The following is an 18505-nucleotide window of genomic DNA, read 5'->3' on the forward strand; positions in this document are numbered from 1 at the left end:
CTGAGGGGAGTGGGGAGGCAGTTTTCTAAGACACACACACACACACACACACACACACACACACACACACACACACACACACACACACACACACACACACACACACACACACACACACACACACACACACACACACACACACACACACACACACACACACACACACACACACACACCAGGCCTGGATGGAATCAAGGCCCCAGAAGAGTCATCGAAGCTTAGAGCAGAGTTCGAAGTAACCTGGGCATCTTATCCCCACTGACCTTTCCGGCACTTAAATACTGCTTTGCAGAGCACCTGTTAAGTACCGATGCTGTGCTAGGCACCTGGGATACAATGTGAACAGAACAAATACAACTTCTGTCCTCTGGAGTCTACAGGGAAGATGGAAAAGAAAGGATGAGGCCATCTTGTCCCGGGGGCCCTGGTCCTCAGGCAAAGCCCTCATTTGGATTTCCTACTGACTGCAGGCTACAGAACATATTGAATATGTAAGAGAATGTTTACATCTTTTTTTAAGGTATTTTATTTTTAAAAGTATTTTTAAAGTCTTTTATTATTAAAATTGTTGTAGCGCTTTCCTCAACTGTGTTCTTTTTCCCATGGCAGTAAGTGGAGATTTTAGATGCTTACACATGTTTACATAAGGATTTCATCTCTCCTCCTGTACTAATGGCTAAAACATAATTATGAGCTGCGCTTGTTAACCAAATGGAGATATTCCATGAGACAAGGAGACCGATTCCTAATATGGAGGTGTCCTTGGGCCGCAGCCCACTTATCCTGGTTTCCATCTCCTCCTCCCGACACAGAGGTGCCTTCATTAGTGGAGGAAAGAAAGAGGTCTTTGTGATGATGTCACTCCCAGACCACCCTACACAGACAATAAAACTGAATTTGAGAGAAGCCTGGTGAAATGAGAGCTCCGAAGTCATAGAATACCAGAGCTGCAAGGGCCCTGAAAGGTTACTTAGCCTAATCGCCTGATGTTAGAAACGGGCAAAGGGGAAGAGACTTGTCTAAGCTTACACAACCAGTTAGGGGTGGGCTGTTTTCACCAAGGTAAATACAGGGAAATTCATTCCATAGAAACTGCAATATCATTATGTGTTAAATACTATGCCAGGCAGGAGGGGCACAGGAGGAGAACCCTCATCATAATGTGACATGCACAGCCACATGGCAGCACAGAGGGAAGCGTCTTCCCACAAAGTGAAGCGTCTCACTCTTCCTAGGGGAGCTACAGAAGGCATCAAGCAGGACGGGATATCTGAGTTGGGTCTCAATGATTGAACAGGAGTTTGTTGCAGAGAGAAGGGAAGAAGGTCATTCCAGAAACATGGAGCCACATGTGTAAAGGTGAAAACACGTGGAAGAACATGATGTGTTTGGGGAATGAAGAGCAGTTTCGTATAGCTAAAATGGAGGCTTCTTGAAAGGGATATAACGGAGACTACACCAAAAGGACAGACCACGGGGCTTCCCTGGTGGCGCAGTGGTTGGGAGTCCGCCTGCCGATGCAGGGGACACGGGTTCGTGCCCCGGTCCGGGAGGATCCTGCATGCCGCGGGGCGGCTGGGCCCGTGAGCCATGGCCGCTGAGCCTGCGCGTCCGGAGCCTGTGCAACGGGAGAGGCCACAGCGGTGAGAGGCCCGCGTACCGCAAAAAAAAAAAAAAAAAAAGGGCAGACCACGGAAAAACTGTGAAGGACTTAACACCACGCTAAGAAGTTTGCTGGGGAGATGTTATCTCGGTGCTTAATAAAACCACATATCGGCAAAAGGATGAAGGGTGAGTTGAACAAAAAAGGACCAGAGCTAGGGAGACTAGTGGGGTGGATACGGCAATACTGCAGGTGGAAAATAAAGACGCTAAAGTTTAATAAAATAAGCAATCCCAAAGAAGACAAAGAGCACTCATGAGGCCTGAATTAAGGCAGCAATATTTAGATGGCAGAATTAGCAGGACTTCGTGAGAGATGATTGGCTGTGGGGATGAAACAGAGCAGGGATGGGCAAACTACTGCCCAAGGCCATATCCAGCCTCCATCCATTTTTGCACAGCCCCAGTACTAGGAACGGTTTTCATATCTTACAAGTGACTGAAAAAGAACAAAAGAAAAAGAATATTTTGTGACATATTAAAATTATGTGAAATTCAAACTTCAGTGTCCATAAGTACAGTTTCATTGGAACACAGCCACGCTGGTTCATCTGCCTATCATCTGTGGCCTCAAGGACAGAGCTGTGTAGAGGCCAGAGGGCCAGCAAAGTCTAAAATATTTACTATCTGCCTCTTTGAAAAAAGTTGCTGACCTCTGAAACGGAGGACAACTGCAACATTTCCACCTTAGGCAGCTGGTGGGATGGTGGAAGAGGAGAAGCAGATTTGGGCAAGTGGGACAAATAATAATTCCATTACAGGCATGCTGAATCTGAGGATCCCGTGAAACATCCAGGAGACAGTGGAAAGATGTATCTGGGTACAAGATCTGGATTTGAGATGTGGATTGGGGGACCACAAATGGGCAGGTGGCCCTTGAAGCCATGGGAGTAAGTGAGATAATCCATGGAGAGGAAAACAGAATGAGAGGGCAAAGCAGGTGAAGTCAGGACCCCGGGAAATGCTGCTGAGAGGTAAACAAATAACAGAAGCTCGAGAAGGAGTCCAAAAAAAATAGACACAGGGAACAATTCAGTGTGGATAAGATCAAGGGAGAAGAGAATTTTAAGAAATTTTGAGAAAGAAAAAGTTGAGGGACTTCCCTGGTGGCACAGTGGTCAAGAATCCGCCTGCCAATGCAGGGAACATGGGTTCTATCCCTGGTCTGGGAAGATCCCACATGCCGCGGAGCAACTAAGCCCATCTGCCACAACTACTGAGCCCGCACGCCTAGAGCCTGTGCTCTGCAACAAAGAGAAGCCACCGCAATGAGAAGCCCATGCACCACAATGAAGAGTAGCCCCCGCTCGCCACAACTAGAGAAAGCCCGTGCATAGCAACGAAGACCCAATGCAGCCATAAACAAACAAACAAACAAACAAATAAATAAATAAATTTATAAAAAGAAAAAGTTGAATAATACGAACGCCACCAAGAGCCCAAGTGGAGTGACGATTGAAAAGGAGACTGGATTCTGGAGAATTTAGCCAGTGAAGTGTAAATCTTGGGAACAGAATAAATTCTTCAATCGACTTCCAGGAGTCCACACTCTCCCACTTCCCCTCCTATCACACTGGTCACTCCTTTCCAGCCTCTCTCGCTGGTTCCCCCTCATCTCCCAATTTCTAAATGTTGGAAAGTCCGTGAACCTCTTCTACGTCCTATACTCCTTCCTTGATGATCTCCTTCAGTCTCATGGCTTTAAGTACACCTACACACAGAGGTGCCTCCAGCCCAGAACCCTCCCCTGAGCTAGATTCCTAGAACCAACTGCGAATTCAGTATGGCCCCGGGAAGTCCAGGAGGCACCTCTAACTAAACAGGTCCAAAAGAGAGTCCTGCTCTTTCTCCCCACATCGGCTCTTCCTGTAGAATTCTCCAACTCAGTTAACGTCAATTCCATCTTTGGGTTTGTTCAAACCCAAACCCTGGAGTCATCTTGATTCTACTCTCTCACCTTCCATCCGATCTTTCAACAGACCCTATCCACTGTATCTTCAAACTATATCCAGAACTGAACGCTCACCCCTCCACTGCTACCGCTCAGTGCCAGACCACCTCTGTCTCTCACCTGGATCATTACAGTGGCCCCCTAACTCACCTCCCTGTTTCCACTCCTGCCCCCCTCAGCCACTTACCACCATCAGAGCAAGCGTGATCATGTTATTCCTCGTCACAAAACTTCCCGCGTCCCTCTGAGTAAAGGCCCCAGGCTTACGATGGCCTCCAGAACACTACACAGCTGTCCCCTCACTCTAATTACCCCTGAGATCTCACCACCTTCCACAGTTGTCCTCAAGACACCAGGCCCACTCCCGCCTCAGGGTCTTTGAATCTGCCCTTCCCTCTGCCTGCAGTGTTCTTCTCCAAGATACACATACTGTGCTCCCCCACTTCCTCAGGACCTTACCCAAGTAAACCCTTCTCGGTGAGGCCTTCTCTAGCCACCCTATTTAAAACTGTCAACCATCCCTCCTCCGTCACTCCACAACGCTCCATTTCCCCTTTCCCTTCTTTATTTCGCTCTAGAGCACTTATCACTACTCTAATACAATATGTACATTTTACCAATTAATCTTGTCTTTTCTACTAGAAGGCAAGCTCGTGAAGGCAGGGATGTTTGTCTGTTTGTTCCCTGCCATATCCCAGCACCTAACACAGTGCCTGTCACATGGCAGGCAACTCAATAAATAACTGGTGAAAGAATGGGAATAGCAGATCAGCAAGTGACTAGGAGCTCAGAAAGGGGAAGCCAGTGCAGACAACTTTTCCAAGACCTCTGGTGAGCAACTAAGAGGAAACCAGCATCGGGAGTGTCTACAAATGGCAAAGACTCAAGCATATTTGCAGATGTTAAGGTGCTAGAGCAGCATGAAAAAGACTGGGGATATGAGGAAAAGGATATGGCTATGCCAAGTCTGGGAAGAAGTGGAAGTGAAAGGCCTCATGAGCAAGGGAAGAAAGGACCTCCTCGGAGGGGACTAAGAGAGGGAGGGAACAGGAAAGGACAGGTGAAGATACAGAAGGGACTGGCGGGTGGGGGGGGGGTGAAGAAAATTTGAACAAGTTCATACCTGGCACTTAATTTTCTATCTCAAGGTCTGGGGAAGAGCTTGAGTGACAAGGGTTTCAACATGGCACTTTGGAAAATGAAGATGCAAGTTGATTAGGAGAGAAGGATTGCTCAGCAATGCTGAGGCTTCTGCTCACTCTAGAAACCATAAATCTACTGCAGAATTCGGGGATTTCCCCCAGTTACACGGGACAGCCAATGAGAACCAAAATGGTACACTCTGGGCACCAGACAAAATGTAGAAACTCTGAGGGATAATAAATAAGTGGTTAAAATATAGGAATAACCATTGCTGCAGGCCTAATTTAGGGCACCTTCAGCTGGGAGATACAATTCAAGATGACATTCCTGGAAAGAGCAAGTCGCGAGGACAGATTTGGAGGAAGGCAGGTGAAAAGTGGCCCTTTGGCAAGTAGACTCTGAAAGGGTAGTCTAAGAACTACACAGCGTAAATGGGGACTGGAAACCCAAAACGAGAAGATCCACAGAGGAAAAACAAAAGCTACCTAGCTACAACTCATGAGAATGGGACCAGGTATTTTTAAATGCTGAAATGTGACATCTTGGGAAACAGGATGATCTGACTTGCAAAGAAAGATCCCTAATTTCTAAAGGACCAAAATAGTGCTACACAGGCTTCATACTGTCGTGTGAAGCTTTTTGCAGAACCTGCAGAATCTTCTTGCAGTCCATGATGAAAAGACTATTTCAAATTTTAAAAACTACTTAAAACTGAGCTGTCAATTTTAATAGCTTCCATTATTTGTGCCATGCTTTGTCTCATTTAAGCCTCACAACCTCCATGTAAGGAGGGAATTTTTATTCCCATTTTATGGATGAAAAAACAGAGGTTTTGAAGCATTGAGGAACTTGTCCTAAGTCATAGCAATAAATAAAGAGCCGGACCAGAAATCAAGCCCAAATATGTCTGGTCCCAAAGACCATGCTTTTAGGCTCTATTCTCTCTTGCCTCCCTCATGCTATTTTTTCTTATGAAACACAGGAGTGATCATTAGTTTTACTATATTCTTATGAGACTTCCAGTCATTCTATGATATATGTTAGTAGGTATTCTTAGGAAAACATACTTTTAATATGAAATTATTGACCTAAATATTCTAACGTGTACCTGACTGTGAGACACAACAGGTTTCAAGTGAATGAATGGGAGTCCTTGGGCCCAGGAGAATTCTACGCCAAAGCACTGGGGAAATTTGTGGATAGACCAACGTCCATGATCTTGAGCAATCATGAAGAATGGGAGGTTCCAGAACACTAGGGGGAACATAGAAGAAGGCAGTCTCTGCAAAGCACAGAGCTGTGAGTTCATGCAGGATCCAGAGCAAGACCTAGCCTTATTGTTACTGAAGAGATGGTTAGTGGGCCCCTGACAGGGAAAGCACCGATCACTGAGATCCAGCATGTGCTCGCCGAGAGCAGGTCATTTCAGACCAACCCCACTGCCGTCTTTGACTTTGCAGGACCACCCCGTGTAGCAGCAAGCGGCTATAGCTGGGTGACGGCATCCCTTTAGAAGAAGCACATGCTCTTCCATTCACCCCCTTACATCCCCTGGATTAGCTAATAGACTGAATAACAGAATCAGGACTTAACAGTTAAGTACTATAACAAGGATAAAAATAAGATCTTGCCCTTGGTTTCAAAAACCCAACTGAGCCAATCCAAGATAGGGAAGGGAATGATTTAGGAGCAACAAACATTAAAATGTCTTTGAGTGACCTGGTAACAAGCTCAGAGATAGCTGTGATGTTGCTGGCAGAATAAAGGAAAGCAGCCTCAGCTGCATTGATAGAACGTGGTATCTCTGCTAGAACAAAGGAGGTGACAGCCCTGTCCTAATGGACCGGACTACCACCATAGTATGTTGACTTCTGGGCAGCTCACTTTGAGAGTCTGCTACTTATTCTCCGTTTCTCAACACTCCCACTATGATCTACTCTCTGCACTGCTCTGTGCCCTAAGGGAGCTGACCCCGACGTATTGCATCACCCAGATTCCCTTGCCCTGGTGACTTCCCACGGGGTCTGGCCAATGGGAAGAACCAGCAAGAGGTTCAAGGGCAAGAAGAGAGAGAACATGCAAGTATCTCTTGCGCCACTGTCTCCCTGCTCCATCTCCACATTTCCAACAGTGGCTGTGTCCCTCTACTGCTACAGTTCCTATCAGGCAGCGCCCCTTCCATAGCTCCAGCTCTCAGTGGGTTGCGGTTTGCTCCCCTGGCCCTTCAGGCCTAGGGGTGGTCATGGCTTCCCCTTGGTGGTAGCTCCTAGGTGTCTCAGCATCCTTCTGGGTTCTCTTCACCCTGCCCACATCTCTGTAAACAGTCCCTTCACCACATTATTTTTAAAATCCCAACTAATGTGCCCTTCTGTTTCTTGCAGGGACCCTGACTGAAACTGAAAAGATAGGATACCAGGGGGCCATGAAGTTCATCTGTGAGGACCAGCTACTGGAACAGAGGGATGTTTGAACTGATCAAGGGGCTCCACAAAACAGGCTGGTCCACTTGGCGAAAGTGAAGAGCCACCGTCCCACTCGTTCTCCTGGCTGCATGAACAGAATAGTAGTACATACAGAGAGACCACCTTTGAGCTCAATATAAAGTAAACTTTTCTAAAGAGTTGGCAAAGTGGGGTGAGCACTTCTGGTAGGTCATGAGCTTCAGTAATTCTCAGTTGCCCAGTCTCAAGCTGGAGAGCCCATATCGGGAACACTGTAGGAAAAAGTTACAGGGATACCTAGGAAAAGACTCTCCAATCCAGGGTTTCACAATTTGTTACCAACTACACACTGCTCACACAACGGTCTTCCAAAATAAGCACACTGGAAGGAGGGCAGGGACATTTTTGGGGATATGTTTTGCTGCTTCTCAATTCAATATAGAGAATAGAAGTCTAGTTCTTTGTATCAAACTTGATAATTCTCAACACTGAGTTCTTTTTCATGCTTTAAGATAACTCAGGAACATGAAACTTATTTTACATATCATCATCACGAACTTAAAAATGTTTATTCCCAAACCACTGAAGTCTATGAAAATAAAAAATTTTTTTAACTAAGCATCTTCTACCTACACACCAGTCACTAGCCCTTTTTCCGACTGTCACCTCATTATTCAAAATAAAAATCAGGATGCTACAAATAAATGGTGGAGAGGATGTGAAGAAAAGGGAACCCTTGTCTACTGTTGGTAGGAATGTAAATTGGTGCAGCCACTTTGGAAAACAGTATGGAGGTTCCTTAAAAAACTAAAAATAGAGCTACCATATGACCCAGCAATTCCACTACTGGGTATATATCTGGAAATGATGAAAACTCTAATTCAAAAAGATACATGTACCCCAATGTTCATAGCAGCACTATTTACGATAGCCAAGATGTGGAAGCAACCCCAGTGCCTATCAATAGATGACAGAATTAATAGGATGTGGTGTAAGAGAAAAACAAATACCGTATGCTAACACGTATATATGGAATCTAAAAAATAGAAAAAAATGGTTCTGATGAACCTAGAGGCAGGACAGGAATAAAAATGCAGACGTAGAGAATGCACTTGAGGACACGGGGAGGGGGAAGAGTAAGATGGGACGAAGTGAGAGAGTACCACTGACATATATACACTACCAAATGTAAAACAGATAGCTAGTGGGAAGCAGCCACATAGCACAGGGAGATCAGCTCAGGGCTTTGTGACCACCTAGAGGGGTGAGATAGGGAGGATGGGAGGGAGACGCAAGAGGGAGGAGATATGGGGATATATGTATACGTACAGCTGATTCACTTTGTTATACAGCAGAAACTAACACAACATTGTAAAGCAACTATACTCCAATAAAGGTGTTTAAAAAAAATAGATGTGGTGCATATATATATATATATATATATATATATATACACACAGTGGAATGTTACTCAGCCATAAAAAAGAAACACTGCCATTTGCAGCAACATGGATGGACCTAGAGAATATTAGGCTTAGTGAATTAAGCCAGACAAAGGCAAATACTGTATGATATCACTTATATGTGGAATCTAAAAAATAATACAAATGAATGTATATGCAAAGCAGAAACAGACTCACAGACATAGAAAACAAACTTGTGGTTATCAAAGGAAAGAGAGAAGCGGGGAGGGACAAGTTAGGGGTGTGAGATTACAGATACAAACTATTATATATAAAGTAGATACGCAACAAGGATATACTGTATAGCACAGGGAATTATACCCATTATCTTGTAATAATCTGCAAAAAATACTGAATCGTTAGGCAGTACACCTGAAACAAACACAATATTGTAAATCAACTATACTTCAATTTTTAAAAAAAAGGATGCAAAATCTGCCCATGGGACAAAATATTTTACATGTAAACTGTCCTGGAAAAAAATAAGATCACCTCAATTCACCCTGGTGAGAAAAAGGAAATGGTTTTTGCGAGAGCCCTTAACTCTTGAGTTCACAGAAGGGTCAGATCAGATCCCAGGATGCTACAAGTGTGTTTGTGTCTAATCGAGGTTTTCTCCTTGGGTGTGAGTTTAGCATTTATCACAAGGCGGGACCGCTAGGACAGCCACCTCTCCACTCATTCGTCCGACAAACATTTGGTGTTGATCTACACATTAATAGAGCCCTGCTGGGCCCTGGGGACGGACGAGAGATCCAGAGGCCAAGGCTGCTACCGTACACTTCAGCAGGTCTAGGAAATGATCTGATTTCAAAGACCAATGAAGGCAAAGAGTGAGAATGACGGCGCCCAGAAAAGTTTCAGAAGAAACTTGTAAACTGCCAGCCTTCGGCGCGGAGAAGGCGGGGACTTGAGGCCCAGGGGAGGACGCCGCCTCCGGGCTGGCAGGCCCCGCCGCCTCCTCGGCCCCCGGCCCAGCGCGGGCGTCGCCTGGTTGCAGGCCCGAGTCGCCACACCCGATCGCCGCGGGGCCCAGGAGGGCAGCGCCCGGGCGACCCAGAGCAGGGCTGCGGCGAGGCCCGGCCCCATGAGACATTCCCGGGCAGCGCGCGCCCGCACCAACGCGCGCCCCGCTCCCCGGCGCCGGGCACCCGCGGCGCGCTCCCGCCATGACCGAGGAGCCCCGGCCCCTCGGCCCCCCGCCCGGCAGCGCGCCGGCCCGGGCCGCACTCACCCTCCTTGGCTTTCTTCCTCCGGGCCAGAGTTCCTCCGAGTTTCCCCAAGAAGGAGTCATCTTTCTTCCGGGACGGGGGCGACTTGGGAGTGGGGGACTTGGGGACAGACGGCGACTTCTGCGGGGAGGTGGCCATGGCGACGAAGCGGGCAGCCGCGGGCCGGTCGGGACGCGGAGCGGGCGCCGGGCGGACGCGGCGGGCGCGGCGGGACTGAGGCTGCGGCTTTCCAAACGGAAGCGGAATTATTCCAAGCATTTGAGGCAGCTCACGCTCGCCTTTCCCTTCCCTCTCTCCCTCCCTCGCGCCGCCCTCCTCCCTGAAAGGAGCTGCGCGCTCGGGGCCCGCGCCCCGCTGCTGCCCGGAGCAGGGAGGATGCCCCAGATCTGCCCCTTGCAGGACGTGCGGCCTTACCTGTTTCGGTGTGTGTGACCCTCTCAGCCTGGGAGCCCTGGAGCCTGGATGCCGTACTTGTCCCGGCTCCGCACTCAGCAGAGTTCCTCGCTCCAACCCAGGGTTCAGTGATTGCTGAACTGAACCCACCTGCTACTGTCTCCCGCTGATTTGGCCCGGCTGCTGGGTGAGGAGCTCGCTCCTCCCCTGCATTTCAAACTGTAGTTATTAGGCCCGTGTCTTGTGCCCATGAAAGAGAGTGAGCCTGCTCAGGAAGAAATAGAGGGAACCAAAATGTGTTCGGGCCCCACCAGCTGGACACATCCAGCTGTTCCTGCACTTATCCATGACTGTCAACCTCCTCTACACCCCCAACCAAGAGTGAGAAGTTTGAAGTTCATGAGTACAGGCCAACACCTAGAGACATCTATGTTTCTAGCAGCTCAATGGCTTGTACAAAGGAGGATCCCAAATGTAGGTGGAAACATGAATGGGAAGGTACGGCCATCGGCACCTGTGAGAACGGCCTCTCCACCCCTCCCCCGCCCCCAAATTATCTTGCCTTAAATGAAAACAACAGAGTGACAGGGGAGTGGCACAAAAGCTAGCATTTCAAGGACTCATGCTGGAAATGATTAAAAGGCACATTTTACTGTCCTTGGCCACTTGAGGTTCTCACTTGGGCTCCCCTGGCTGTCTCCGGGTCTCTCTCTTTTTCACACACACACACACACACACACACACACACACTCACACAACCCCTTGGCAACTGTGTTTCCTCCAAGTAGCTACAGCTGATTGACCCCGAGTGATCACCTGACCCAAAGGGCCCTAATGCTTGACTGGAGAGCAGCCAATCAGATAGTCTCCATCAAGAATCTAAGCTAGAGACAGTTGTCAGAAGTCCAGCACTTAGGGATGATAATGCAGACTCAAGACTGGGGGCGTCCATCTTTAGTCACAGGCCTGCCGATGAGCAGAGAAACAAAACAATGGAGCAACGAAGTGTGCTCAAGAAGCCTTGTGGTCTGAGTAATGAAAAACCATGGGAGTAGCTGCCTAGACCTAGAACCTCTTCTGAGGGCCTACCTGTAGTTCTCAGGAGGGCCATCTGTGCTTCCTTCCGAGGACATGTTCCTAAAACCTTGTAATAACCCATCCACCTTTACTTGAGCCAGTCAGCCAACTAACAAGCAATGATTCCTGAGAACATAAATTTAACAAAGCGGTCAATAGATCCTCAGCAGATATGTGTCATCTTGTCTTTGCTTAAGAGTCGTAATTTGACCTTTTTTGAAAGTTATGCTTTAGCTGTTTCCTCTTACCTAGTAGAAAGCAGAGAACTCACAATGACTGCTAGAATTTTAATGCGGGAGATTACAATAACCACCCGCTCCCGCACCACCACCCTGATAAGCCTTAAAGACATGTTGAAACGTCAAAGTAGAATCCTGTTTTGATTACATCATTCATAATTCTTGTTCAGGATATTTTATACATAAGGATATGTCCAAAATCTGATCTCCACCCTCGGAACTCTTATCGGGGAATCATGAGACACACAGCTCAATAGCTGTGTGATTGAGCTGTGTGATCTTGGACAAGTTTACTCCCATTTCTGAGTCTCTGTTTCTTCATCTACAGAATGAAGTGGTGGGAGAACATAATGGTTCTCAAACCTGATTGTGCTTCACAATCCCTTAGGGAGTTTGTTACATTCATGGGCCCAGTCTCTAGAAATTCTGATTCAGTACATCTGAAGTGAAACCAAGGGATAGGTATTTTTTAACAGGGATTAATTACATCAGGTGATTTTGATGTAGCTGATTCATGCACTGATGTTCGGGCACCTAGAACCACTTCCAGCTCTAACGTTCTGTGGTTCTCTACTCTTCACCAATTGCTGACCTCCGTATGCAGGGCTTAGGTTCTAAATACGACATGGTCAAATTTATACATGGAGATCTCTTAAACTGCTCATGCATGCTTTTGCATCTACAATCCTCTTTGGTAATTTTTATGCATACTAAAGTTTGAAAATGACTGAGCAAGACTAAATGGAGGAACAAACAAAGGCTTGATGGTGGGATGCTAGCTCCCAGGAACTACCAGCAAAATAAGGAATAGAGAAGGCAAAGCTGAGTTTATTGTACACCATGGTAAGGAGAGTCCTGCCTCGGCAGGGTCTTAGCAGCATCTTGGACTAGGGTAGAGCACAGCAGGGATATTTCTAAGGTTTTGGAATCTGGTTTAAGGCAGGTCTTTCAGTGGGGTTAGTGCTTGATTAACTTTGGCTAAGGATTGTAATATACTAGGTTAGGATTGGTGGACACAAGGCAAGATTTTCAAAGAGTCTTGGAGGGTAAATAGTCTTTAATTTTATCTATTGAAAAGTTTAAGTGTTTTATGTTCATTTCAATGAGATTTGGGGGGAAGTTCTTGAACAATGAAGTTATTTGTAACTTTCATCTTTCTATGCAAGAGTTTTTTTTTGTGGTACGCGGGCCTCTCACTGTTGTGTCCTCTCCTGTTGCGGAGCACAGGCTCCGGACGCGCAGGCTCAGCGGCCATGGCTCACGGGCCCAGCCACTCCGCGGCATGTGGGATCTTCCCGGACCGGGGCACGAACCCGTGTCCCCTGCATCGGCAGGCAGACGCTCAACCACTGCACCACCAAGGAAGCCGGCAAGAGCTTTTTTGAATAGTTGAAGTTATGTTGTTAAAGACAGGGGACTGGTAAAGTCCCGTTAAGGTGACAGTAACCTATATGGGTATGAATGGATTCTAAGGTCTCAGAATTATGCAGATGTCTTGTTATTCAAACTTTTCTGCCTCTTAGATAATTATCAATCTCGAAAGGCCAAGTGGAATGGATGTTGAATTATAAATCAGTGCTATTCAAAGTGTAGTCTGAAAACCAGTATTGTCTGCAAACTGCTGTTAGTCCTTGATGATCTAAATATAGAAACTAGAGTGTTTAGAAACTTTTATACAGTTTAACAGTGCAATTTTATATTTATTCTTTTGTATTGTATTTTACAAAAATATTGATCTGCGATGGATTGGACCTTCACCATAGATCGTTTGAAAAGCACTGTTCTAACTTGCTCTGGTTTGCTTACAGATTTTTATACACTCTCTTTTGATATTATGCTTTTATAGTCCTTATGGATATGAATTGATCAGGTGTTTGTTCAAAGGTTAAATGACATAATATATTGGAAAGCACCTTGCATGGGGCCTGGCATTGAAGAAGACAGAATCTAAATCTAGCTTAATCAGGGACACACACTGCAGGCTGTTCATTGATAAGATGCTAAGAAGAACCTGCGCCAGCTCCCTCTAATCTAAATTGATATTTACAGTCATGGCCCCACTGACCAGCTGCCCCTCTCATGCTTGGTCATTGGTTTCATCCTACCCAGGCGTTACATGATAAGGACAGCCTCATAAGTTACATGTGTGTTGCTGTGAGGCTCTGCTGACTCTCTAGGCCAGTCTCTCTTCGAAATGTATACCTAAGCAAACTGTCCTGGGAGAGAATAACTCAGATTCCAGTCCTAGCTCAGTGGCTAGATGACCTTGGACAAATATCTGTCCTTCCTGTACTTTCATTTCCATCACCAATAAAGTGAAACCAAGGTAGTTCCTACTAACTGAACATCCCACTTATCTTATGATCGACAGTTTCAACCTAGGTTATACCCAACAGAATGAGTACATTTGTGTACCTGTATACATGTACTAGAAGATTCATAGCAGCACCATTCAAATGCCTATTAACAGTTGAATTGATAGGTAAATTGGGATAGTCACACAATGTAATGTTATACAGCAATGAGAATGAACAGTTTGCAGCTCCAGAAGCAATAGGAATGTCCTTCACAATATAATGTTGAGTGAAAAAAAATTCAGACACAAAAGAGCATATGCTGTATCATTCTCTTCATATAAAGTTCAAAACACAGGCAAAACTAGTCTCTGATGTTAGAGTCATGAAAATGATTAGGTTTGGGAGGGGTAGTGACTAGAGCAGGGAGGGGGAGGTATGAGAGAGGCCACTGGAGCTGGTGATGTTCTGTTTCTTGATCTGGGTGCTGATTACATGGGTGTATTTACTTTGAAAATTCATGGAGTGTTTACTTAATAATTTGAGCAATTTTCTGTAAGTATATTGTACTTCAATAAAAATTTACACACTTATCACAAAAATGACTGATTTTTTTAAATGAAGCCATGGGATTGCATGCTCTGTAGTGTCCCCTTTACCTCTATGGTCTCCTTCTCCAACTCCCATGTTTAACTTACGAGCTGTTCTGATCATCTAACTCTTGAGTAAGATGAAACTGATGACCAGTGGCCCACGTCACTCAAAAATCCACTCAAACTAGGACAGTTCTGTCCCCAGACCTTCCCTTAGAGGACCATTTTTCTAGCTCAGCACGTGCAGCCCTCAGCCACCCAGCATTGTTCCCATTCTAGTCCCCTCAGCAACTTCAACATGTAGGGCTTTGTGATTTACAAGGTAGGACCGTGTCATGGTGAAGGTCTGGGGTTCAAATCGCCATTCAGCAGCCAAATATCTGTATAATTTAACCTCTCTGTGCCTCAGTTTTCTCATCAAAATGAGTTCTCTCCTCATGAGCTTATTGGGACGATCAGGAGAGTTAGTATAAATAAACTACTCGGCTCAGTGCCCAGCAGATAACAAGTCTTAGTTCAATAAATATTCATTATTAGTATCTCTTTTGAGACTCATATGATATTATCGTTACCTCCATTACATAGACGAATAACTTGAAATTTGGAGAGTTTAAACTTGCTTCAGATCACATAGCAAATAACCGAGAGAATAATACTATAGCCTTTAGCATCTGTCCTGCCAAAGAGTCATAGGATCTACAGTTTTCAGCTAGGATTATAGTCCTTCAGAATAAAGACTATATTTCCCTGCTAGGTGTGAGTACATGACTAAATTTCAACCAATGAGATGTAAGCAAAAGTGTTATATGACAGCTTCTAGGAGTCCTCCCAACAGTAGATGGGAATTGGATGTTCAGCTTCTCAGACCATCATACTATGCGATACAAGCCAAGCCTCCCACTGAGAACAGCTGGAAAAGCTGGACAAAATGTAAACTAAATCTGTTTGAGAGCACTGGAAAGCTGACGGAACTTACAGGGCCAAGATCTAGGAGAAGGAGGAAACCCACAGAGGTGAGCCGGTCACTTGGGACTACTTTCCCCCTAGCGGCACCTGCCAATTTCAGAGGTAGCAGCTGAAGAGGTTGAGCAGGGCAGTTGTCAACCTCACAAGGGTAGACAGACAAAAGTTCAGGTGGCACCAAACTGGGGGCCTCTAATAAGGCCCCCTCGCTTTGGTTTGGGACTCCAAAAGATTTCACTCTAGTAGACAAAGAGAAAAGAAAGGCATTTTCAGTTAAAAAAAAACCACACAACTGAGAAAAATTATTAATAAATAGCAGATCCAAACAAAAGGAAATACTGAAGTGGATGGCAGAAGGAAAATTGTTCCAGATGGAAGAAGAAAGAACAAATAAAAGGATAAATATATGGGTGCAGCTAAAAGAATGTTAACTACATAAAATGACAATAATAATGTCTTACAGGGTTTAAAAATACATAAATCAAATTAAAATGCACAAAAGCAAAAGCATTTAAATTGGGAAGTGAGTAAATGAAGTTAAGTTCTAAGATCCAGGCATTATCTGTGAAGAAGTAAAAGTAACAATTTATACTGGACTTTGATAAATCGAGGAATCATGTTGCAACCTCTAGGGTAACCATTAAAAGAATAGTAAAAGAGTAACTACTAAGATAATGGAGAGATAATTGGAGTGTGTGTGTTCCATTCAGACAGATTTCGTAAATTGTGTTTATATCTGTCATATTTAAGGCAACTTGTCTTTTGCATTCTATTTTGCTGTGTTCCTTTTTTGCTGTGTAGGTTAAAAACCCAGGATAGAGGTAAACTAAGCATCTCAAATCAAATTAAGGTAAAATTCAAACTGCAAGAGGCTTTCACTGGGGAAAACTTCACATTCCCCAACTGTGAATACCATATGTTATGGGTTGAATTGTGTCCCCCAAAAAAGACAGGTTGAAGTCCTAACCCCTAGAACCTTAGAATATGACGTTATTTGGAAGTGGAGTCACTGCAGATGTAACTAGTTATGTTAAAATAGCATGTTAGGGGGCTTCCCTGGTGGCGCAGTGGCTGAGAGTCCGCCTGCCGATGCAGGGGACACGGGTTCGTGCCCCAGTCCGGGAAGATCCCATATGCCACGGAGCGGCTGGACCCGTGAGCCATGGCCACTGAGCCTGCGCGTCCAGAGCCTGTGCTCCGCAACGGGAGAGGTCACAACAGTGAGAGGCCCATGTACCGCAAAAAAAAAAAAAAAAAAAAGCATGTTAGGTCATACTAGGTGGGCATCTAATACAGTAAGACCAGTTAGGAGAGGATGGAATTTAGTCCTTGACATGCACAGAGGAAAGATGATGTGAAAACACATGGGAGGAAGAGGCCCACTGGAATTGTGCTGTCACAGCCAAGGAATGCCTGGGGCCACCAAAAGCTGGAAGAGACCATAAAATACCCTCCCCTAGGGGCTTGAGAGGAAGCATTGCCTGGAAGTCACCTTCATTTTGGACTTCTGGCCTCCAGAACTGTAAGAGAGTAAATTTCTGTTGTTTTAAGCCACCCAGTTTGTGGTGCTTTGTTACAGCAGCCCTAGGAAACTGATATACCATCTAAGGACAATATGGGAGGCGCCTGCAGATCACGAAGAGGGTTTTACAAAGGGTCTGGATCCCCATCAGTCATTGGAGGTTGTTTGACCACATCAAAGCAGCGGGATCAGGGGATGTGGAGAGAAGCTAGACAGAGCCTCTTGGAGACCTCTTTAGTCACTGAAAGCAAGGTATGCTCACGGGATGAAAAGAATGTGTGAAATGAAATGGTTCTGGACTCAGAGCCTTAAGTGAGAATTCCTATTGCACATTCCCCTCAGGAACTCTGGGATATTAGCAGTGGCCTTCGAAGACCAGGCTGCCAGTGGGCATGTCCTTCAGGGGTCCTACTTGCTGAGGGCAGGGGTGGGCAAGGGCTTCTCTAGGTGAGCAGGGAAGGCATTGGGCCAGGGGGAACGTCGGCAGACCTCAGCCTTGGTTTGTGACATGGTGGACTGAGGGTGGGGATGGTTTTGAGGATCCCACAGATGATGCTATTCAAATGGCCTCTGATCCAGCCATGGCGGAATGTGTCCCAAGTTCTCAGAGACAGGTGACCTGCTTACCTATTCTTCAGGTGCCTAGGAATGAACTGTAAACATTAGTAGGGGGATTTCCTCACCTGAGCATGATAGCTGAGCGTCACCTACATGTAGAGTTGAAGCCACTAAAATCAGTGGCTCCTACTTGAGTTATTTAGCAGAGGACTGGAGAACACTCCAGAGAATCAGCAGCAGGGGTGAAGATTTTAAGGATAGAAAGGGGCAGTTGTCAGCCACTTCAGACTCAGCCACGCAAGAGTGCCTGGGGTTCCAGTGATTCTGTTGGTGTGGTCTGCGTCACAGGCCACCGAGATTATTCCCAAGGTCTCCCCTAACCCCTTCCCAGGGCAGGTAATCAGGGGAGCAAGGTCTTCTTTGTCACAGATGTAATCCGTTGTAATCCACCTTCTTCCCACACCCACCTCCAGGCATGTGTGGTCTGGAGGAGCGAGAGTCTCTGCTTTCATCTTTGCTGGGGAAGATATCATGGCTTTTCATACTTAAATGTTTCCTTTTAGGGAGGAAGGTTAGAAGTACTACATCTGATGGGGAGATGCAACCGAATCACCAGGGCCAGAGAGTGTCTTCAAGGTGTACTTGAAGAACCATTGGCCAAAAAGATCTGTAAGAGGCTGGGTATTTTGTCAGCAGAGGCCAACTCAGAGAGTCCCAAAAGGTAGGTGACGATGCTCTGAGAAGTGCATTTCTTGGTCTTGTTTACTGCTTACATCTCCTCTTGTGGAAACTGCCCATTCTTTTCCGTTCTGCTGAGATCTGAGGTGTTGTTTTCTGTTTCTGCTGTCGGGATTTGAACAGTTTGAGATTCATCATGGCCATCCCGACTATAAAGTTATAGGCTAGCCATTTCCATTTTAAAATTGGAGCCTATGTAGGGCAGACTCACTCTCGCAAGGAACCTGCAAGGTAGG

The 18505-nt window shown here is 45.9% G+C and overlaps 1 protein-coding gene across 2 annotated transcripts in view; it reads right to left on the reverse strand.

Moving 5' to 3' along the window:
* PARVA (parvin alpha) overlaps nt 1-10429 on the reverse strand; it is a 182177-nt gene extending 171748 nt beyond the window's left edge. The window contains exons 1-2 of one of the 2 annotated variants that reach the window (XM_022555644.3): nt 10307-10429; nt 9895-10117 (exon numbers count right to left, since the gene is read on the reverse strand). In XM_022555644.3, the coding sequence (XP_022411352.1) occupies nt 9895-10030 (136 nt within the window). In that variant the 5' untranslated portion in view covers nt 10031-10117; nt 10307-10429. Of the gene's footprint in view, nt 1-9894; nt 10248-10306 lie in introns of those variants that run through there. The other variant, XM_022555643.3, reaches the window with a different exon arrangement.
* Between the last annotated feature and the right edge of the window lie 8076 nt (nt 10430-18505).

This window comes from Delphinapterus leucas, chromosome 7, assembly GCF_059928025.1.
Source record: "Delphinapterus leucas isolate spDelLeu-1000000601 "Yukka" chromosome 7, BTC_Dleu_Yukka2, whole genome shotgun sequence".
NCBI classification, from domain to species: domain Eukaryota; kingdom Metazoa; phylum Chordata; class Mammalia; order Artiodactyla; family Monodontidae; genus Delphinapterus; species Delphinapterus leucas.